At 43.0% G+C, this 24,431-nt stretch overlaps 1 protein-coding gene across 2 annotated transcripts in view; it reads right to left on the bottom strand.

The window, feature by feature from the left end:
- The window catches only part of FAXC (failed axon connections homolog, metaxin like GST domain containing), a 65,599-nt gene that overhangs the window by 20,882 nt on the left and 20,286 nt on the right, over window positions 1-24,431 (bottom strand). For both annotated transcript variants that reach the window (XM_046677583.1, XM_046677581.1), the window contains one exon: window positions 18,564-18,787. In XM_046677583.1, coding sequence (XP_046533539.1) covers window positions 18,564-18,787 — 224 coding nt within the window. The remainder of the gene's footprint in view (window positions 1-18,563; window positions 18,788-24,431) is intronic.

Here is a 24,431-nt window from a genome sequence, read left to right as displayed (position 1 = left end):
GCTAAGAGTTCATGAAGAACTCTTCTGGGCCTGCCCAACACTGCTATAGCTCACTATTCCACAGAGGCAAGATGGCCTTCTAACCAGGCAGCACAAGTCAGTCTTTAAGTTCTCATAAGAGAACATACAAGGCTGGACCACGTGGTGTCTAATGCAAGGAGAACTCTCTTTAACCAAGAACATGAATGAGCTATACCTCTGGTAGTCGCCAAAGAATTAAATGTAAAACAACTGATTCAGGACTAGCCAAAGTTTGCCCTCAACACCTCCACCCAAAAAATAACATATTAGAAAGTGCGTCTAAGAGGCACCTGTGCTACAGTTGTAGGGCAAGTTATCAAAACCTCTAGGCTCTCTAAGCCCTGCCCCTATAATAAATTGTATCAGAAAAAAACATATAGGAACTATAGTGAAGTAGATTCCCAAACGGATGCCTTTGGAGTTGTAATTCAATGCTGAGCCTTGAACTTTTATTAGGAAAATGTTTACAAATGTTTATATTCAAAAACACTGTCCATAGGGAAATCCAATCTCCATTACACCCATGGACGAATCTCTTCCTAGAGTTCAGCACCAGGAAAAAACTTGTCCCAATTGAAGCCCCTGTGTGTTTCCTATTCCTGGAACATAAACACGAACCTGTCCCATACGTTTCCCTTTTTATCTTGGTAGCCAAAAAACTCTAAGCTAAACTCTGCCCAATTCCAGGAATAAACTCATTCCAAGAACATAATTTTTTTCTAATTGGTTTCTGAAACTTTTGTAGTAGTGTTGAATATATTATATTGCCTTGTCCTATACGTGGCTTGCCTCAAATTTCTTTCAGAAGTTAGTATTCATTCAGCAAATAGTTATCGAATACTACTACTTACCAGGCCTTCTGTTAGGTACCAGGGTTAGAGCCAATCCCTTCAAAGTGATAATGTCTAGAGACAAGGTTGGGGGAAAGGTAGGGGCTGGGGACAGGGGCTCAGGGTACAACATAGTACTTCCCTGATGGAAGTATGCACAAAATGAAATAGGAGAGAAGAGAAACACCCAATGTAGGTAGTCTCATGGGTTGGAGGAGGTTGGGGAGAATAGTAAGAAAGTTTCTAAGTAGAAACGTCTTTGAGAATGTGTCAAATTAAACAAGGCAAGAAAAACAGCCTATGTGAAGGCATAAAGCTGCAAAACAGCACAGTGCACCTCATGGAACCCAGGGTAATTTGGCATGGTAGGAGTCAAGGTGTGTATGGGGAAGAAGTAGGAAATGATAGTAGAGAAGTGAATAGAATTCAGGTTGTGAAGAAAAGGAGTTTGGATTTTAGTCTAAAAGAATTGGGAGCCTAGGAGTCAGCCCGGTGGTATAGCGGTTAAGTTCAAGTGCTCCACTTCAGGGCCCCAGGGTTCATGGGTTCAGATCCCCCGGCATGGACCTACACCACTCATCAGCCATGCTGTGGTGGTGTCCACATACAAAATAGAGGAAGACTGGCAACAGATGTTAGCTCAGGGCCAACCTTCTTCACACACACAAAAAAAGAATTGGGAGCCTACAGTTCTGATTTACATTTTAGATTATAATTCTACTCTAGTAGAATTAAAAAAGCAAACCTGGAGATTAAGACATCAGCTAAGAAGCTATGGCAAATCCAGGCAAGAGACAGGAGTGCCTGTTCCATAGCCCTGAGGCAGAAAGGAGGTGGGAGATTAAGGGATTTGCTGAGCACCCTGGTGATGCACTATATCCGTTTATTCAATAAGCAAGCAGTTAGAGAGCATCTGGCTCTAGAGCCTGACCCCAACACTTAGCCAAGTGATCTTGCGTAAGTTAGTTAACCACTGTGTACCTCAGTTTCCTCATTTACAAACTAGGCACAATAATACTAATGACAATAATAAAAATAATAATACCTACCCTCATATGCCTTTGGTGAGGATTAATGAGAATAGTGTCTACCTCATTTAAATCTTACCAAAACCAAATGAAAATAGGTATTATTATATTACCATGAGGATTTAAACACACATACATGTACATATTATATACATATATAACATATAGCAGGTATTTTATATTACATATTATACATATATCATATGTGTAATATATATTATTATATAGTTAATGTATAATATGCATTATGTATATTATTATGAAGATAGCTATTATATTACCATTTGAGGATAAGTATTATATATTGTGTTACTGTTTGCCTAAGAACACTGTAAATGCTCCATAAATGTCGGCTCTTATCAATATTACTTGGATTAAATGCACGTCACAGCTCTGGGTGCTTGGGTGACAGGGCCTGATGAAGAGACAAGGTCATTGCTCTCATGGACTTTACATTACATGGAGAGATGATAAATCAATCAATAAATAAGAAAGCATTAGCTAGTGATATATAATATACAGAGAATTCAAGTAAGGTGATGTGATAGAGGGTGACTGACAGCTACGTTACACATGGTGGTTAGGGAAGGCCTCTCCTTAGAGGTGATATTTACATGGAGATATGAATGTCAAGAAGGGTCTAGGAATGCAAAGAACTCGAGGGTGAGAATTCCAGGCAGGGAAAACAGCTTAGACAAATGCCTTAAGATCAGAATAAGCTTGGTGTGCTTGTGAAACAAAGAGAAGACCAGTATGGCTGGCATGTAGTGGGTAAGGGACGGCATATAGTGAGTAATGGATGAGGGAAAGAAGGCAGGGCCCAACCAGTATAGGGCTTTGAAAGCTAAGTGGACGACAATGGACAAAGAGCAATCTAGAACAACTTTGTGGCATCCAACTTGAATAACTGAATGCACGATGGTGCCATTCACTAAGAGAGGTCACAGGAAGGGATGCTGGTTTGGTAAGAGGATGAGGACTTCTGTTCAGGAATGCACTGAATTTGAGGTGGCTGTGGGACATCTAAGTGAAGATATAGAAAACAGCCGGATTCAGGAAAGGAATTAAGGTTGGGGTATGGAACCTTGGGGACCGTCAATATTTAAGGTACCTGAAAAGGAAGGAGAGGCTGTTAAGAAGGGTCAGAGAGATCCAATAAGTATGGTAAAGGCTATAAAGTGTTTGGCAATGACTTCTGCTTCTCCCAGGCCACTCAGCTTCAAATCCAAGTTCCGCCATTACTAGCTGGGTGTCTCTGGGCAAGTGACCTCTTTGTGCCTAAACTTCCTCATGAAGAACATTGCTGTGAGCACTACATGAGTTAATACAGGAAACGTAAGAGCCTGCATGTTTTAGGAGGTTACACCCAACAACTGGAGCATCACTTGAAACAGCAAGAGACTAATGTCTGTACAGGGGGTTCCTGGGAATCTGTAGAGTTGAAGATGGAGAATGAAGCCTCCAAGGGAAGAGAAAGCCTGAATCCTTGTACTTCAACACACCCAAGAAACCTCAATTCCATTAGCCTTACAGCTGGGGAGAGAGACTCCCCGAAGTCTCTCCCTCACGTAGAAGTCTCCTACTTCCAAAAGGTCAAAATTAAGAACTAAAACTAAAGGTTTTATATGGATCTGGCGATAAGGCAAGGTGGTATTTACCCTTTGAAGAGCAATTTGGGGGCAGGGTTGGGGCTAGAAAGATGCAGTAGCTCAAGGAGCAAATGGGAGGTAGGTGAGGAGCATGACTGTTGCTACATTTCAAATAAGCTTCTGTGTGAAGGGAAGGCAAGAGAGAGGACAGCAGAGGAGTGGTATTTTGAAAGATGGGAAAGACTTATACCATAAGTAGAAGAAGCCTATGAAGAAAGAAGGCTTGAAGAGGGGAAAGAGAGGATTTGAACTCAAACCCCTGAAGAGGGGAGAAAGCGGAGGGGTGGGGACTCAGCACAGTGAAGAGACAGGGGCAGACTAGGCTGACGGAGCTGACTGGAGCACTGCTGGATCAAGAGGGTGAAGGGCTGGGCCAACGATGGAGGATCCTGGGGAAGAGAGTAGCTTCCATGATGGATCTCAGGTTTGGCAAAGTGAGAGGGAAGTAAATATGGGAAAGAGCTAATAAAATGGCAGAGCTGGGGGAAGGTGAAGGAGAAAGAAGTTTGAGGTCTGGAGGCATCAGTGATCAAGTGTGGGGGTGAGATTTGGGGCTAAGCAGGAGCACGCTGGCAGGCTGTGAGGTCCCCTGTCAGAATTTGGACGGCTCCGAGGGCCATCTGAGACTGGAGCTGACCTAAGGGAGAAGGTAGCTCAACGGAAGGGGCAGAGGTCACTGCAGTGTTGAGGCTCAAGGCTTTGAAGTGTTGAAGAAAAGGTCCACACAAGCACTGCAGATGCCTACAGTGGGACTGGGATGGAAGAGAATGACCAGGAGTCAGACAGCCCATCCACATCCAACTTTAAGATTCCAAGTGAGACAGAAAATATTTGCCTCAAACACCACTCAGAGATGATATCTGCGAGATGCAAATACATCAATACGTTTTAAAGAAAACCTCAAGATTCAATAGAAAAATGGACAAAGAATTGGAACCGAAAAGTCACATAAGAAACATAATTAGGAAAAATCAAAAGGAAAAATGTTTTTTTAAGTGATTAAAGAATAAGAAAACAGAGTAACTTTAAGATACCAGCTTACAATGAGTAAATTGGAAAACTATTTTTTAGTAAAAAGACCCATTACTGTGAAACTTTTTTTACTGGTCACTTTGCAAATTTGCACTTCTCTTTTGGAAAGCACCATGGCAATGCCAAGGAACAGACCTAATGATGTTCATAATCTTTCACCCAGTAATTTCACTCCTCTGAGTCTATCTCAAGTAAATAATTCCTCAGAAGTAAAGGATGAAGATATTTCACTAAGAGTTATCTAAAAAAACAGATGGGCCAACTTTAAGAGAATTAATACTGCGGCCAGCCCCGTGGCCGAGTGGTTAAGTTCACGTGCTCCGCTGCGGTGGCCCAGGGTTTCGCTGGTTCGGATCCTGGGCGTGGACATGGCACCGCTCATCAGGCCACGTTGAAGCGGCGTCCCACATGCCACAACTAGAAGGACCTGCAACTGCAACTAAGATATGCAACTATGTACAGGGGGGATTTGGAGAGATAAAGCAGGAAAAAAAAAAGATTGGCAACAGTTGTTAGCTCAGGTGCCAATCTTTAAAGAAGAAAAAAAGAGAATTAATACTCTCCAACACAATGAAATACTATGCAACTATTAAAGGAGACAAATTTTTTAAGTGTGTCAACGTACGAAAAAAGTTTGTTTACTTTTAAAAATGAGCAGAATATAAAGAGATATGTACATCAGAAATGAAATTTCATAAAAATATGCATGTGGAAGATACAGGGAAATAGCAAATAGTTACTGAGTTCGGTGAAAGAATGATGGGAGATATCTAAATTCTTTCCAATCATTTAAATGTTGGTTTATTATCTTTTTAATACAAATTGAGTAATTTAAATAAGTAAATAGATGTTGTTGCGTTCACCAAGGAACAAATAACTGACAATGTATTAGGAGATATCAGGTCATTGTTCACCTACAATTCTTCCCTGAGTTAGGCAGTCGGTGCAATGAATTTTATCCAGGCAAATCAGCCCAAAACAACACAAATGGGGAGAGCTTCCAGAGCTGGCAATGGGCAAAAGCACTGTGCCCTCCCATTCTGTACCAACTCTACCACAGAAACACCTAAATTAGGAGGCCAACTAACAAAGATTTTAAAAGCCTACTGCCTATTTGGGGATATCTTGTGAATTTTTTCTTTTATTTTAGTCTAATCATTCAGGAATTGGAACCCTGAAAATTTAAACACAACGTGAAAGTCACTTTTTTGGGGAAGAAACAGCTAGAATAACCCCAGGATAAAGCAGAGACCAGACCACTTCTGTCAGAATTATACCAATCAAATGGTGTTGCTAGATAACCCAAAAAGATTTCTAAGAACTCAGTACCGACAAGCATTTAATTTTATTCTGCTAAAAGTATTTTTTGGTTTGTTTTCATGAATAACCAACAGATTTTTACCAATTGAGACAGCAACAATGAAAGTGGAAAAGAAATGAGCCACAACTCTGGACCACAACTGCCTGGTCCCCATAAGGATGCAAACCCTTTAATACAACCAGGGCCTGCCCCACCAATCCCTGGCTGTTTAAGGACATCCGGGCCCCTAGGCCATCCATTCCTCCCTCCTCCCTCCTCCCTCTGGAAGTCTGGAATGGAGACGATGCGTGGAAAGCAGAGTTGATATTTTCTGAACATCTGATCTAACAGTCCACTCCATTGGTGAGCTGAAGCGATTCAGAGTTATTGAATAACATGTAAAGACCTTTCCAAATAAATCACTTCCACTTCAGTCGGTGAGTACAAGACTCCAGTATGAACTTGTAAAAAGCTTAGGCTCTTACCAGAACCCAATCAATACCAGTAGAAATAGAATTGATGGTTTCCAGGTCAAATTATGACTATCCTTGCAGGTGATTTTAGCAAACCACCAATGCAAACATACAGAATTGTACTGGAGCTAAAGAAAAGTGTTGTCATTAGCTGAACGGCCTGAGACTCATTCCCTAGCCTCTCTGAACCTCATTTGGCTTTCCCGTCTGTAAAATAACTAGCTCTCGGGGGCGTTGTAAGACTACAACATCTTCAAGATGCTGTTAAAAATAATGTCATTAATTTATCCACACACAAAACATCTGCAGCCTACACAGTGGTTTTTTTTTTTTTTTTAAAGATTTTATTTTTTTCCTTTTTCTCCCCAAAGCCCCCCCAGTACATAGTTGTATATTCTTCGTTGTGGGTCCTTCTAGTTGTGGCATGTGGGACGCTGCCTCAGCGTGGTTTGATGAGCAGTGCCATGTCCGCACCCAGGATTCGAACCAATGAAACACTGGGCCGCCTGCAGCTGAGCGCGCGAACTTAACCACTCGGCCACGGGGCCAGCCCCCTACACAGTGGGTTTTTGACAAGGAAAGAAGGGCAGAGGGGGTGAGACAGACCCAACCAGGGTTCCCCTCTCAACAAAACTGTGAAGTAGGATCCGTTTGTTCTGAATTTTTTCACCTCCCTTATGAAAGAGTACAGTTTACAATTTTCTCCCCTTTGGTACCTGCTCAAACCAATGCACAGTCCTCTCCTGTGGCCTCTTCCACGCCTCCTTACCTACCCCATGCTTCTCCCAGCACCCAGGCCGGCCCTTCCATCCTCCCTGCCTGCCCTGTATTAGACGACAGACATATTTTTAACCACCTGCTAAGTTTAAAAATACCTTTCCCCAGATCCCACTCCCAGAGACTCTGAATTATTTGGCCTGGCATGGGCTGTGTTTTAAAAACCCCAAGAGGATTGTAATAAGTGATCAGGGCTGAGAACCACTGTTCTAGACAGGCCCATCTAATTTGGAAAGGGCCTAGAACCCGCATAAGGAAATACTGCTTTGTGGTTCCAGAACAGTCCTTTTAGTGTCTATTATTTTCTTCTTTTATCTGTGGAATTTATCTTTCTAGCTAGATTGACAAGCGTAATTACTTCCTCGTCTTTATTCTCCTCCTCTGCCCTTGTTCACAGTTACTCAACATATGCTAAATGTGCTAAAAAGTGCACAGACATAACCTGCTGTTTCTCATCCTGCTCTGCTGCCTAGTCCTGCAGGCTTTCTCCCCGTCACTTTCACCGGGCCACCCGGCGTGTGGCTGCTGTGTTCCAGGTGGCTCCCGGCTTAGGCCTGACCGCCTAACGTGAACGCAGTGCCGTTTGCATGATATAATTAAACAGGGTAGGAACAGCAGCCACTAAAATAGCCTATTCCCAAGCACTCTTCAAAACAGAAACCTTTTTGCTACTATCCAAAAGCCTTTGAGTAAAAATCACTTTAAAAGAAGTAGAAGATTAGAAAAAAAGGTTTATTGGAAACTAACCATTGTTCAGAAACTAAATTTAATAGCAAGAGATATAATCACAGATAATTTCAAGCACCAGGCCTTCAGAAGGCACAAGTGGCAACTAAACATAAATAACCATCCAAGAGATCAACCAGAACACGAGAGAATGAGTCTCCACTGCGGCCTCTGCCTTGTTTTATAACTTGGAAAACTGTCTCTGTTCTCCTAAGAATGAATATAAAATCAGGAAACCATCAGAACTGGAAAGATCCCCAGAGACCATCTCCTTAGACATGTCATCGCCCATAAAGACTCCTCAGCTATCCGGGGGTGGTCACCAACCGCGTAGTGGCAGAATTCCAAAGACCAACAGCTCCGACCACATCACAAGCCAAGCCCTCCGAAGCTTGGAGAGGTCTGTTTTAAAGTTCTGCCACCCTGAGCCATAGTCTGTTGTCATTTCCCCTTATACACACCCACTGTCCTCTCTGGCCTCCTCTCCTCACCCTAAACATGTCCATCACCCATAGCAGCACCTAAGTCACTACCCACTTTCAGTATTTGAAAAAATACTGAAAAATGACCCGTACGTCTTTACTTCTCCAGACTATCCATCTCCCGGATCCTCAAATTCCTCACATGAAATTATTTGTAAGACTAACCACCCTTCTCTGGATACACCTGAGCTTGTCCATGTTCCTTTAAAAGATGGATTCCAGAACGAAACAATGCCTCCTTTGTTCAACAAACACTTGTTGGATGCTTAATGTGTTCCTAAGGCTCTGGGTCTGGCCTTAGAGACAGAAACGAATCCAGCAGGCCTGGCCCAAAGTCCAGCTGAGGAGACAGTCAAACCAAACCTTTGAGAGAAGGTGCAGGGAGTACTCTGAGGAAGAAAGCACCAGATGCCTGGAAGCATGGAACAGGTCTGCCCGACACACTCTAGGAGAAAGTTCCAGAAAGGTTTCCTTGAGGAAACAACTATTAAGCTGAGACACTATGCTCCGTTTAAACAGGCTAGGTTTTTATTTGCTCTTTGGCAGCCCATCACACTGGTGACACACCGAGACTGGAATCAACTAAAATCCTTAAGTCTTTTTTTCACATGTCTCTCCCCACCCTATATGTGTGCAATTCAATTTGGGGGCCTAAGTACAGACTTTGACATTTATCTTTATTAGTTTTCTTCTTGCTGTGGTTGACAGCTTTGATTCCTGATTTTCCCATCCAATTTTTCAGCGAGCCTTCCACCTAGAGTCATTCAAAAACCATTAAGCATGCCTTTCAAGTTGTCAGCAGGTCATTGCGAAAAGTCAAGGGCTCCCTTCAGGTGATATCAATCCACTAATCAGCACTGTGAGGATACAGTTACTCAACCAGGCACGAATCCACCACCACCTCATGCAGGAGCTTTCCAACTTTTTTCTTTGGTAGGGGAAGTTCTCTATCAAACAAAATGCAACAGATTTCCAATATATAAATAGACGACAGAGGAGCTGGTCGAGGTGAAGCAGGGCAGAGAGAGTCCAACCTGCTAAGGCTCCCTCTCTGCCCTACCAGAGCACTCAAGAAAGCTTGTGCCACCATATTGCATCCATGAACCCCGCTTTGAAAACCAGCCATCTTGCCCACAAGAATATCATGAAAGATGGTATTCAAAGATTTGAAGGAATCAAGAGATTATCTACCCAATGAGTAGGAGTCCAGCAAGTCAAGACGTAGTAGTCACTTTTCAGTATGATTTATTCATAGTGAACCAATGATAGTCCTGCATGAAAACTAACCATAATTCACTCTAACATTTTATTTCACTATCAAAATCTACTTCTTTTGGAAACAGGGACAATTTCCTATCCCCATCTTCTGACATTTTTCCTATTCTCCCCATTTCTGAAAGATTATCATCAGAGTCCCAAGATCACATGGGAAGTTTTTCACATCCTAGGACATTGATTAGGCCTACAAGCTTGACCACTACTAGATTATAAGTTTCTTGAAGGTAGAGACCATACTTATTCATCTTCATTTCCCAAGAGCCTAGCGTAGCACCTGGTGCCTAACTGATAGGAAAATAATGTTCCAATAACTAGTTTGCTTGTTTGTCTGTTACTTGTCTAAAACATTGAGGTGCTCTCTTGCAGCCTTCTCACCTAGTATGGTTTTGAATTTAACTTACCTACATAGAAGCAAGTTATGAGTTCAGTGCTTTGACTTTCTCCGTGTTATCACTTAACTTTGTACCCTTAAAAAAACCTTTAAGGGTCCATCCTAGTGGCCTAGTGGTTAAGTTCAGCATGCTTCACTTCAGCAGCCTGGATTTGGTTCCTGGGTGCAGACCTACACCACTTGTCTGTCAGTGGCCATGCTGTGGCAGTGGCTCACATACAAAAATAGGAAGATTGGCAGCAGATGTTGGCTCAAGGCTAATCTTCCTCAGCAAAAAAAACTTTAAACTTCCAGAGCTGTCTTACAAATCACAAACCATGGGACTCAAACCTCTTGCCACCACAGCTCACTGCTCAAGTCTTTAGAGCATCCTTTGCTGTAATGATAATTTATTTAGATATGTCTGTGACCAAAGAGAACTGATGAAACAGTATCACTCATTCTAGAGAGAAACACAAATTACTCACAATTGATCCACAAGTGGGCACCTAAAGATATGCCGATTTAGATGTGTTCTGCCATGGTTAAGGCTTCAGCCTTCCCAGCTGAAAGTAGGGAAAGTTGACAACATAAGGAGGGGAGAGGTGGGCGGAGAAAGACAGAGCAGTGTGTGCCTCAAGTAACTTAAGTTTCTTATTATCGTCTCAAACAAAAACCAAGGACTCCAGACCAAAAAGTCCAGACTATTAATAGCTGTAACATTTCAGTGTTTTAGTATTATAATCCTTTTTATAGATAAATCTTCATCATATTTTTCTTAGGAAAAAATCCTAAAGGTTGAATCATTTAATAAATAAAGAGGTAAAATTTTATGACTTTTGAAACTGTGAAACTCAACTTCAGAAAGTTGTACTAGTTTTCACTCCTACCAGCAAAGCCTGTTAGTGCCTCCTCCATACCCCCGCCGAAACTTCACATTAATAAAAAAAAAAAACTTTGACAATTTGATTGACAGAGTGCTGCCTCATTTTTTTTAACTTCTGATCACTAAAGAGTTTGAACATTTTTTTGTGTATTTATTCATTACATGTATTGTTTGTGCAAATTACCTTTTTATGTCTTTTGCCCAATTTTCCCCTTCAGGTATTCACTTTTCTTATTGATATGTTGAAGCTCTTCATATATTTGGTAATATTAATTCTTCTGTCACATGTTACAAACATTTTTCCAGCTTACCACTTCAATTTTAACTTTAATTATGGTGATTTATTTTTTTGAGGACGATTAGCCCTGAGCTATCATCTGCTGTCAATCCTCCTCTTTTTGCTGAGGAAGACTGGCCCTGAGCTAACATCCGTGCCCATCTTCCCCTGCTTTATATGTGGGACGCCTGCCACAGCATGGCTTGCCAAGTGGTGCATAGGTCTATGCCCGGGATCTGAACTGGCGAACCCTGGGCCACCAGAGTGGAACATGCGAAGTTAACCACTGTGCCACAGGGCTGGCCTCTGTTTATTTTTTGACATACAGGAAGTTTGTTTTCTTTTTCTCCTATAATCCAGTAATTCAACTTTTCTTTTATTCTTTCTCCCTTTGGTGCCATGTTTAGAAAAATTTTCCCATACTTTATTCTGGCACCTTCATAGCTTTATTTTGGCCCCTGAAGTATCACCAACACCCCTCATCCTGCCGCCTGTTACCCTATCCTGAACCCCAGGGCTCAGTGGAGATGAAGAGAAGAAACTCAGGCCCAGTGTAATCCACCCTAGACCCAAATACGCAAGGAGCTGCCACCTCAACTTTCCTCAATAACCCTTCACTCCAGTCAACTTTACAAAAGCTGCTTTCAAAAGCATCAAAATGCAATCCTGTGTTGTGACGGGAGAAGTTTGAGAACCACAAGAGAAGGAGTAGAAAACCGCATGAAAGGTTTGGCAATGCTCGGAGGCACCACCCCAAAGAGGGCAGCTCTAGGGCTGTAGCTACCACGCTCCCCCACCCCCAGTCTATTTCTTACTAGAGCCCAGCTCCCTCCTGTGGAGTCCCAGTTCCCTGAGACCAGCTGTCTTCTCCGGGCAGGCCAGAGGTGTAAGGTGGTCTGCAAAGTGGCACCCCAACTGTCAGCTTTCTGGCCCGGACTTCAAGGCATAAGTGCAGCCATGTTCTCTTTACCTTTTCCCTGACACTCGCCCCTCCCCGAGTTCCCCGACTTTGCGCTTCCTGAACCCCATCACCACTGTTGTCCCATTGTGAGGCTTTCCAGTCTGGAGGTATGGGAACCGCAAAGGCATTTCTTGTTAAGAGTGGGTTGGAGATTTTCTATTACTAATCACAAAAGCTTATTTTAATCTTGTACATATTTTTTAACTAAGAACTACGTGATCAGTCAGATACCTATGTATTCAAAAAATAAAATTATTTTATTTTTTAATTCAACAGCAAAATACAATCTTTCTCAAAACTACACCCTAGTGTAACTATACATGCTGATAAGGGTGACATGAAGCACACACAGCCAGTGACTCACTTTTACTGCCTTTGGAAGGAGGAAGGGAGCACAACTTCACATCCCTTTACTCTCTGTTAATCAAGATCACACACTGTTTATTAAAATAACCGATAGATTTGGCTCTTTGACAGGTGCCAAGCCAATGTCAACAAGGACTCTGAAAAATAAAAACTCCCCAAGCCATTTTTATGACTCAGTAAAAGGCTTCAGATGAAAAAAAGAAAAAAAGTGCACTACATTTTTTATTAGTCAAGTGTAGTTGGCTGGAAATCAGCTTGTTCTTCTCCCTTCCATTTACAAATTGCGCTTTATTACTTGGCTCTTTCAACAGCAGCTCCTCAAAAGACATCATTTCTCCTCAAGCACTTACATACTTAAGCCTGGAGTTTTAACACATCTCTTTGTTGGGGAGCCAGTGTCCTAAGGAAGGGTACGACTTCAACTCACAAAGCCCAGGAAATCTAAATCAATGACAACACCCACATTTAGCTCTGTACTCAGGCTCTGGGAGCAACGTAATAAAACATATTGAAAAATGACTTTGGAGACTACATTTTAGCTTGCCAAAGTTCCGGCAAGTTTAGAAAATGCTCTAAAGAAGTCATCCTGACATAACACAACTCCACTTCAAGTCCTGATTCCTAAGGAACTTCAAGGTAGATGTTGGGTCAGAGAATAGCAGGGGTCTGGAGTCAGACAGCCAGGATTTGATTCCTGGATCTGCCTTTTTTTTTTTTTTCTGTGAGGAAGACTGTCATTGAGCTAACATCTGTGCCAGTCTTCCCCTATTTTATGTGGGATGCTCCCACAGCATGCCCGGGATCTGAACCCGTGAACCCCAGGCCACTGAAGCAGAGCATACGAACTTAACCACCATGCTACCAGGCTGCCCTCCTCCCTTGGCTCCACTTTTCACTGCCTGTGTGACTGCAGGCAAGTCACTCAACCTTTCTCTGCCTCGGTTTCCTCATCTGTCAAATGTACTGTTACTTTGAGTCCTTACTGGATTCCATCCTCTGTTCTTCCTTTAATCTCATAGCTAATGGCCACAGCTGGGTATGTCTGTGCTAATGGAGGATACAGCCATACATTTCCCATTTTCATTCTGTCTTATCTTCCTTCCACTTCAAGTTCCCACCTATAGACTCAGGATTAATAATAGAACAGAAATATAAAAGAGGCAGTCGAAAAAGTGGGGTTCTTGCTCATGAGCCTTATGTCAGTTTTTATGGCAACAAGTATGGCACCAGGCACATAGAATTGTATGGTATACTTAATAATATAAGAAAATATCTGCAATATATTCAGTGAGGAAAAAGGTTTGAAAATTATATATGTGTGTACACAAACACACATGTAGACATATATATGATTCAAAATTATGCATAAAAATATTGGAAAGATATGCACTGAAATGGTAATTGTGTTAGCAATAGCTTATAAGATTACAGTGACTTATTTTCCTTCTCTGTGCTTTTCTAAACTTTCCTAAATTTCTACAATTAACTATTAAGTTTAAAATAATAAGTCTAAAAATCAGAAAAAAGGGGTTTTTTTCACAAAGACTTTTTTTCCTGGAAAACAATATTCCTAATGAAGTTGTATTACATACAAAAATCTGTGAAAGTGATAGTGATAACTGCTAATACTTCTTTAGCATTTACTATGCACCAGACACTGCAGTAAGTACGCTACATAAATTATCTCATTTAGTCCTCACACTCTATGATGCACCCATCCTATGAGGTAGGTATTGTTCTGACCCTCATTTTGCAGATGAAAGAACTCAAGCTATTCATGTGAAGTCACACAGCTGGAAAGTGGCGGAGTCCAAGGTATGAACCCTCCAGCCACAATGCTTCCCAAAAACCCAACCTTTTTTGTCCTCGATTTTTACATCTTCCATGCTCTTTTTGACTCCCCTTTGGGAAGGATGATGGAAAAAGACAATGTGTGCACTTCTTGCATGAGGTGAAAATCAGACATCCACTACACATATAATATCTCCGCTTTAAACACACACACCTTCCTGAAGGGGGCGTGGGAACAGGCAGAACCAAATGGGGACTAGCACTGACCACTAGGCAACCCCCTCATTATGGGCTCTCCCAGCACCTCGAACCTCTCCTTCCTGACCCTCTTCCCAGTTGTATTTTATATTTGCATGTTGCAAATATACTGCTTTCTACATGCCAGGCACTATTCTGAGCACTTTACATGTATTACTTTTCTTCTCATCATTACTGTCCCCATTTACACATAAGGAAACTGAGCCCTGGAGAAGTTAAGAAATGTGACGGAGGTCACAGAGCTAGTAAGTGATGGAGCTGGGGTTGGCCTCTGGCTCCACAGTCATCACTCTCAAATGAATTAATAAGTGAATGAATGAAGGCACACTCTCCATTTTCTAAAACACTTTCCATCTCTTATTAGGATTGTTTAATTTATTTCTGTAGGTCCTGAATATTTCTTGTAAAACATATTTCTAATATTTTTAATTTTTATTACTGTTGTGAATGGAATTTTTTAGTTATTAATTTCTAATTGGTTATTAGAGATAGCCAAGAAAACTGTAGATGTTTACATGTCTATAATCTTTGTAAACTTACTGAACTCTCCCATTAATTACTAATATTTAATTAGTAATAGTTATAATAGAGTTATTAGTAATAACTGTAGTTGATGCTCCACTATTTTAGCTACCTAATTAATCTCTTCATTTTTATAAATAATAATTTTGTCTCTTCCTTCCAACACGAAGATATAGTCTTTTTTCATATTGTCCAATTACATCATCAGGCTCTCTCGAAACAACGTCAAATAATAATGAGAGCAGGAATCTTTGTCTTGTATTTCACTTTACTGGAGATGTTTCTAGTGGCCCCACATTAAGGATGACACTGGCTGCTGGCTTAGTACTCTTTCATCATCTTAAGGAACTAGTCTTTTGAGTCTCTTTTTACCAAGAGTTTTTATCAGGAATGGATACTAAATTTCATTATCAAATGCCTTTTCAGTGCTGAGAGAATTATTATTTTTCTCCTAGCTACATAATAAATATTGTTAATGTAATTTTATATCATCAAATCATATTTTCTATTCTGTTTCTACTTGCTCTGGATGAAGAGTCTTTTTTTTAATATATCAAAATTAAAATTAACTCATTTTTATTTAGTTTAAATTTAATTTTTATTTTAACTAGAATTTTTTAAACCACACCCACAGACATTCACTGCCTATCTTCAGTCTCTCTTTACCCCCACACCGCAGGCCCAATCCATCCTCCATGACACCAACAGAGCCACTTTTCTAAATCACAAAGATGGCTCTTTCTATCTCAGACTCAGAAACCTGCAACACCTCCATGCTGTCTGCATGATGAAGTACACATCTCTTAGCATAACTATTACCCTTTATAATACGACCTCAAACTACCTTTTAATCTTCATTTCAACCATGACTCCAAACGTCCCCCACTCATGACTCCTTTTCTCATGATTTGCCTGCAAGGTCCTTCCTTACTGTCTTCGTTGGGACAGCTGTTTACTTTCTTGGGCCAACACAACCGCGCCTCTTCTACAGCCCTCCTGAGAGCTCCCTGCTGTCTCACCACTGCTCCTGCTGTGTGCCCAGAGCACCGAGTGTAGACTCTGCCGGCGCCCTGCCACAGCCCGCTTGTGCACGGTTACTCACTTAGAGCACAGGTCAGCAAACTTCACCCATGGAGGTGCAAACGGTAAAAATTTTAGGCTTTCCAGGCCACATTTGATCTCTACTGTATTTTTTCCTTACATTCTAATAATGTGAAAACCATTATTAGCTCACAGGCCATAAAAAAAAGAAAGAAACAAACAAAACAGGCAACTAGCTAAAGGCTCTAATTTGCCTCCTTCTGGCTTAGAGCTTCATCTCTTCCACTGGACTGGACTCATCTTCATATTCCCCAGCTCCTGGCACATAGAAGGTGTTCCAATCATTGAAGTTTACCAAACTGAAACATCAATAATTTATCCTGATGGGTCAAATACATCCCTGGACAATTTCCGCAATCTTGAACTATCTCAGCAAAAATCCTTTTGCATTTAGAGTCTCTTAGGTGTCTGGACTTTAAAAGCAAGCCATACCCCTGGGTGAGGAGGAAGGAGATGCTTTTTGCCTCATTTAGTAAGAAAAACTATGACGTTCAGCCAAAGAGCCTCTCCCTCCCCAAATGCAGAAAAAGTACTTCTCTTATGAGAGAGTTCAAAGCTAGACCCCTCCTTGAGCCCACATACAGAATATGGGGGCCGAGAACTCCAGCGAACTCCAGCTTTTCAAGTAACTTGCTCAGTTTCTCATTGCAGAAAATCATCTAGACTTGTGATACTTTTTTGAACACTTACCTGATATCCAGCCTAGCTATCAGTCATGCATTTACCCCCATCTCACCATAATTGAGGAGAAAGCATCTTTTCCCAGTCATTAAATGCCAGAGAAACACTGGTGTTATCACTGTTACTGCTATCACCAGGCTCCCTGGTTCTCCCAAAGCAAAAAGCTCCAGGCAGGTAATGATCACCCCTCTCTGGTTAAGGAACCAACACTTTTAAGCTGTTAGAGATGAGCAGTACGTTAGTGGCATAATCTTCATCACCACTTTGGGGGCTCAGCTCCTGGCTAACTGGGGCTCCCAACAGCGTGAGCTGGTGAGGAAGGGAAGGGAGCGAGGAGCAGAGCCATTGCTAAGGAGGAAATGGCCCTCTGTGCACCTGCTCTGTGAGGCCAAAAGTGCAGTACTAAGTTGTCAAAGGGACAAAGTAAACTTGAGGCTAATTCCACCCACCCATATGTCAGCAGGCCCACCTGGGCCGAGGGAGTCGAAGTACAGAAGGTCCAGACGGCATCAATCCTCAAGCTGGGCAGGGCTTTTGAATGTCTGTTTAGAAGACGAGCCCAGCCAGCATCAAACCCACCCCCCATAACAAAGGTGGCCAAGGGCTGGACGTGCTGTCAGGATCTCCACCTGCAGGCCAACGGTCAGGGGAGGACTCCAGGTCCCCTAAGCATTTGGAGTGGAGTCAGACCGAGTCACCTGCAGGGGACAGGTTACACCCAGCACAGGCTCCAGTTCCTGGGGCACCAGTTGGGTTTCAACAAACCAAATCCCAAACCTTACTTCCCAGAGGAGGTGAGGTACCTAATGTACACCAGAAAGGAGCTGAGGGTGCCGAGAGAGAGGGCCACTGACAATCCACCTTCCCCAGACAAAATCAGCAGCCCTGAAGGACTAGGTCCTATGACCTAATCACGGAGAGGGCTTGGGTCCCTCTATGTTAGTTGTCCCCAGGAGAAGCCATCATTTCACACTTAGACACTCCTGAACTCAAATGATCTGTTTATGTAAGGCTCAAGCTCTGCCCAGTACAGAATCACATCTGCCCAGCCACCTCCATGCAACCAGGCAAGCAAGAGCCTGTCACTCTACTCTCAGCATCCTCGCCCGCCCATGGACGTACACTACTCTGTGCTTCTCTTTGAGGGGCTTCCCAAGCACAATTAACCCCACTGTGCGCAGTAAATAAAAAATCAGAAGAGTTAAAACACACTAGTAATACAGGACTAAGATTACAAATGGCAACCAAAGGGGAGAGAAAATGACAGATGTTGCGTGTGCACATGGAACGGGATCAGAACCAGTGCCGTCAGCATCCAGATGTCAGTGGGTACACGGTCGGATCTTCTGAGCAGATGTGTTCACAAGCAGACATTTCACCCTGACTTGTTTAGAAAGAGAAGCGCTGCCTTGCTCAAAATCACCCTTGGCTCACAACACGTTCAGAAACGCCTGCATCACTTACAGCCAGGGAGTAATGCCGCACCGTGTTCTCTATTCTCTTCACACGGAGCCTCACCGCACTGAAAACAGTCACTAGTTTTTACACGAGTGACTTAATCACAGCAGTGATTAAGAACAGAGACACATGCTGCTGAAAATTAGGGGATGTGATTAAACGATGAGACTGCAACCTACACATGGAAGCAAAGAAACCATCCCAAATAAAACTTTAAATCAGTAAACTAACAGTGCTTTACTAATCATGCAAACAGCAAGGACAGAAAATATAGAAGAGAAGGCATAGTACATTACCCAAAAGCCCTGCTAAAGACCGCATGTCCTTCTCCATCAGCATGTAAATCTCTTCCTCTGAGAAGCGGCCAATGCCGTGGCCGTGCATCTCGCGTTTCACAATTCCTTTCGTTATGTGGCACACGACCCACCTCAGCAGGTTACTGAAGGGACCACCACCACTAAGAGAGAGCATCTTCCGGGTCTCATTGAGATTGTCCACCCACTGGCAATAAGCTAACGTCCTGGAATTGTGCGGAAACAAGTTACTACGGTGCATTAGATACATACCAGCTCCACAGAGTCAGTTTCCAACGAGTGGCTCAAAAGTCAGCACACTCTGGGGGAAGTGAATCATTGCAGCTTTTACAAAGAGCAGTCTGCATGGCAGATATTACAACAGGCTCTAGTCGATGCCTAAATTTAGGAGCCTGTGAGAGAAACAGTAACAAATCCAGATAACCATGCCATGTTACAGTTCCGACTAACATCTCCTGGCACCCGCCCTCAGACCTCCCATCTCCCACCTCCCAAGCCCATGCTTCTGCTTCCTCTTAGGCTACCCCACATAAAACAAGTAGAAACCGACTTTAAAAGGCTTTTAGGCAGGACAGTGCATACCGAAGGGGGCAAAGGGAAGGATGCAGCAGTGACTGGGGAGCTGGCTTCACTCTCTTTCTTGACCAAAGTAACAGTTACACAAGTATACGCTCTGTGTTCATTAATTAAGCAGCATATTTTTGTTCTGTACACTTCTGCTTATGCATTTCACATTTCACAATATAAAAGAGTTTTTTTTAAAGAAAACTTTTTGCCTTTTTGACAGAGGATTAGGGAGTAGGTATACCTGTCTCTGTTTATTATAAATTATATAAATTAAAGGCTGGCCCCATAGACTAGTGGTTAAGTTCAGCACACTCCACTTCGGTGGGCTGGCTTCGATTCCCAGGCACGGACCTACACCACTTGGCAGCAGCCACATTGTGGCAGAGACCCACTTACAAAATAGAGGAAGATTGGTACAGATGTTAGCTCAGGGCAAATCCTCCTCAGAGAAAAAAAAATGATATTAATTATAAATATTATGTAAATGACTCACTCTCCAGAAAGCCAACTCTCTGCTTCAGTTCATTCTCCAGGACTCTAAAGTGAATATAAATACCAAAGGAACTTGGTTGAATCATTTTTCCCATCTAGGTGGTGCCTGTGGCAGCCTCATCCATCTGGATACTCCTATGCAATATGTACAGACAACTAAGCAGCTGATTCACTGTGTGTTATGCTGGCTGCCATACCCAGGCCTTTGCTGATGTTGCACTCTGAAACTGTGCAATCACAGGAATGTTCTTCTGGTTAATAGTGTCAGCAGATAGAAATTCAAAAGGTTTCCTACTGAAGGCTGAGAAAAATGTAGCTGTGGGAGTAGAGTCATAAGATATTTTAGTCTTTCCCCATAAGAGCAATAAAATGTGTCCTGGCAGTCATCTCTACTCCTAGGGTTGGTTGATGTAGCAGTAATGGCCACTTTGAAAAAAATCAGAAGAGTGAAAAATATTTTTATGGAGAGCTCACAGGAATTATAATAAATTGTAGCTACATTCCACCTCAAGAAAAAAAAACAAAAGCAAAAAAAAAGCCCCTGGAATTTTGATCATTTTATACAGTTCTATTCTTCTCAGTGTTATTTCCCCTAAAAAATGAAAATAAGAAACAGAAGATTTCTCTAAAATTGTTTAAGCACTCCTGATTTTTACTGAAAAGTCCTACAACTAATTTCAACATACTCTCTGTGCGGCAACCATAACTCCTCCTTATTATCTTTTTAAAACAATGCCTACAAATCTTGTTAGAAACCTTTGTGTACCTCTTTTTTCTGTAAGTCTCTCAAAGTATTGAGGAGTCAAGAAATGGATTTTGCTGAAAAGAGGGAAAAGTACAACACAACGGTGACTGATGTGCATAGTCAGAGTAGTACAGGGAGGTTTTGATATAAAAGATCTCACATTTATTCTAGTAAATTCTTTACAAACATGCAAACTAAATGCTTTTCTATCTGCTCTTCTTTTTACATCTGCAGCCACTGTGTCAATTTTCACATTCCATTAGAATAACCCAGCATTTTGATTCTAGTTATACTAGATCTAAATTCATAATAAAAGGGCTATTCCATCCTTCATTATTTTGGAAGTCATTGATCTGAGAATAAAACTAAATTATCCGAAGTTAAACATGACCAGGTAATAATAGTATCCAGGAAGCATCTAAAGCATAAAAATGAGGAATATCATGGCCCTAAGCTGACATGTTGATGTGAAAAATGATACATTTTTTGCAGACAAATTACACAGGCTTTGTCATGAGCACAACTGATCTTGAAGGATGAGCAGAAGTTCACCAGGCAGACCGGAGGGAGAAGACGTGTGCGTGAAGAGCGCTGGCCGGTTGATGACCTACAAGAACTTTAGGACCGGTGGGCGGGATACAGGATGCCTGAGGAAGCTTGCAAGACTTTGAGGCTGGAAGGGTGGGCAAGGATCAAACCAGGATGGGCCTGATGCAAACGGAGCTGAATTTTATTTTGAAAGCAAAGTTAAGCCACTGAAAGGTTTTAAGCAGACAAGAAACATGATCAGATTTGTGGTGATGTAAAGAAAGGCTGGAAGAGGAGAAACCGGCAGATGAAGGCCAGTCAGAAGACCATGGCAAGACCAGGCAAGAAACGAGGCTGAACGAAGGCAACGGCAGAGGGGATGGTGTACAGGGAACGCACAGGAGAAATACTGAGATATGAGAAAAAGTGTCTATTGACCAACGGATATGCAGGATTAGGTATAAGGAGAAATTAGGCATTTTCTCCCAGACTGATGGTTTGAGTGGCTGCTAATGCCATTAACCAGTACTGGCATACATAAGGTGGAACAGATTTAGGTGACGAAAGATGAGTTAACCTGTCATATTTGAAGGTCCCAGGGAACCCCCTAAGCGAGGATGTCCAGAAGGTTGAGAACTCAGGAGATAGGTTAGACTCAAGATAGAGAATTTGTGGGCAGTGGCACGGTGGTGGCAGTTTTAAAGCTGTGAGAGGAGATTAAGTCGCCTAAGGAAGTTCCTAGGGTAAAGAGTGGTGTTGCAGAAACCACAGTTCAAGGGGAAGTTAGAAGACAAGAAGGCCAGGCTGGCAGGGCCAGCTTGGAGAGAAGTAGGGACACCGCTTTCTCTGAGACAGAGAGAAGGAGGGGGTTGCAAGAGGTGAGGGGCTGCAGAGGCATTCAGAGTTCCTGCCTGATGCCTTCAGTCTCCTCTTTTGAGCAGAAAAGGAGGGCTGCTGCAGAGGATCAGGATGCAGCAATGTGGAGAGAGTTTTAGAAGCCTAATGGATTACAGTACCAGCTGGGGATGGAAGAGGCAGCTGTTCTGGGCCACACAGCTAAGCAGGGAGGAGACCTCACCAACACAATGGTATAAGGCTCTCCACCTGCACTAGCAGGTTGAATGCAGGGCACAGAAGAAGGAACACTGGGTTGATTTGGAATTTTGCAGCTAGAAGTAACCTCAGAAACTATCTGGTCCTCCCTTCTCTTTCCTGCCCTGCTCTTGGCTTCCTTTCTCTCTTTCATTCCCTGTGCCCAGTACTGGAGACCAGTGTCGGGGAAGAGAAGCAAATGAGGGCCAGGCAGGATCTTTAAGGGTTAAGCCCTATGAAGTGCATACTATATAAATTTTAAATCCCAAAGAAAAATCCTAAAAGTGTCTCATGGATTCCTAAATCCACTGCACAGGCAGAAGACATCACTTACACATGCTTCCAAACCATTACAACCACAAATCCACCTCCTCCCACAACCAAGCTTCCTGAAAACTCTTCACGTGGTGGGGGCTTCCACCCCCCAACCCCAATCCACCAACACCACTCAACCAAGTCAACAATCCCTCCTTGTAGCAAAATCCAAATGAATCTTCTTTGACATTGGTCTTTCTTGAACTCTCTGCAGCATCTGACACTATTAGCCTCTTTCTTAGAACTCTCTCTTAACTTATGTCTACTGCTCTTCCTCTCACTTCTTACATGTTCCCAAGATTCTTATCTTTATTCCTTCCACTTTCTTACTTCTCACTCATGGGGTGACATAATTCACACCCACGATTTCAAGGTGATGACTCCCAACTCCATATCCAGCCCAGCCCCCTGTCCTGAGCTCCACGGATCCGTGTGAGGGATCCCCGGGAACTGCACACGAACATGTCCAACACAGGACTCATCATCTTCCTTCCCTTCACATCTGCTTCTCCTCACCGGAGCCAGAAAGAACCCCAGGAGTCACCCTTCACTGCTCCCCATCCCTCGCTCCTGGCACCCTGGGAATCTGCCCTTATCTCCAACTCAATCAACTATATTGAGCCCTTCATTTCTCAACTCTGAGGACAGCGGCCTCCCAGCAGGTTTCCTAATATCCAGGCCTTCCAGAAATCCATTTGCCCCAACGCAGTCACAAAGTGCTTCCTAAAACACAAATCTAATTGCATCACGTTGCTTCCCAGAATCATTCGTTAACTCCCCATTACTCCTTAGCTTGACACACTAGCCCTCCCCACCGTCTGACCCCCGACCCTGCACTGCCTCCTGTGCACCCGCCATCCAGAACCCCGTGTACCTCCCCAAACGCTCCCTCTTGCCTCTAAACTTCTGCAGGTGCTGCTCCCTCTGCCTGGATATCCTAAACCTCCCCTAGCGCCCAGCCCCTTCACCTGCCACCCTGCCTGTCCTAGAGATGCTGTTGTGACACTATCTCCTCTGGGAAGCCTCCCCCTCACTTCTCCAGCAGGTGCCGGCTGCCCTTCCTCGGTTCTTCACACCGCTCCCCACCCCCAGCACTGACCTTTACGAAGGCTCCATGTCTCCCTCCAGTGTGTGAGCCACTTGAGGACAGAGACAGCATCTCCTCGCATCCTTCCCCCTACCCAGCACAGCGCCTGGCCACTAGGAGTCATTCATTTACTAAGTTTGCTGAAAGAATGAATTATTGATTTAATGAAAAAAGGCTTCACTTTTGAGCCAGCTACTGCTAAGTAGTGCTTCTAAGGGCTGACAATATTTAAATAGAAAAATGGAAAGAGAAAGTGCCTCTGGAGAATGAGGAGGGGGCTGCCACTGTTCGCTGAGGTCTGAGTCTTCGCTCTCCACTGGGGAGAGGCCCCGAGCACCAGGAATCGTGAATTATTAACCGAGAGGACAGGGAGGGCCAATCTGGAAACCAGACTAGGCTGAACAATTAAAATAACTTATCATTCTGAGAGGCTCTTTCAGGAAGTTGATACTCATTTTCTCCATCACAACTGAAGTAGCTCGTCTCTCCTGCAAAATGGGGTCAAAGAGGTTTTTTTAAAGATTGATTATCTTCGTCAGAACAGAAGAATAAACCCTGCTCAAACATTTTTAAAGGAGACCAATAGATAGGAAAGAAAAGCCAACCACTGATGTTTTAATGAAGACATCGCTCGTTGTAACCTAACATGAGGCCTGGCCCATAGCAGAAATGACTATTAACGTGTGGGGAATGACAAACCTGGCAAACCACTGTGTGATGCATGCGGCTTAGCATGTGGCCTTGGCCACCAGGAGGACTCCTTTCTCCATGCTCTACTATGTCCTTGCCATATTTTGCTTGTATTTGAAATGCTCAAGGATGCAGGAGCCTATGATCCTTCTGTAATTTCATCAAGTTTCACAGGCATGAGATTAGCCCCTTCCAAGCAGGAACCCTCACTACATCTAAAACTGGGGGGCAGGGGGCCAAGAAAGAAAAGGGGAACACATCCATCGAGTTGTCATCAGGGAGAGAGCGTCTGTGGGCTTTTAGAGAAGGTCTTGGGTAAGTCATTCTATTAAAG

Source organism: Equus quagga, chromosome 11 (assembly GCF_021613505.1).
Source record: "Equus quagga isolate Etosha38 chromosome 11, UCLA_HA_Equagga_1.0, whole genome shotgun sequence".
In the NCBI taxonomy this organism is placed as follows: domain Eukaryota; kingdom Metazoa; phylum Chordata; class Mammalia; order Perissodactyla; family Equidae; genus Equus; species Equus quagga.
This window is presented reverse-complemented; position numbering and strand designations above follow the sequence as displayed.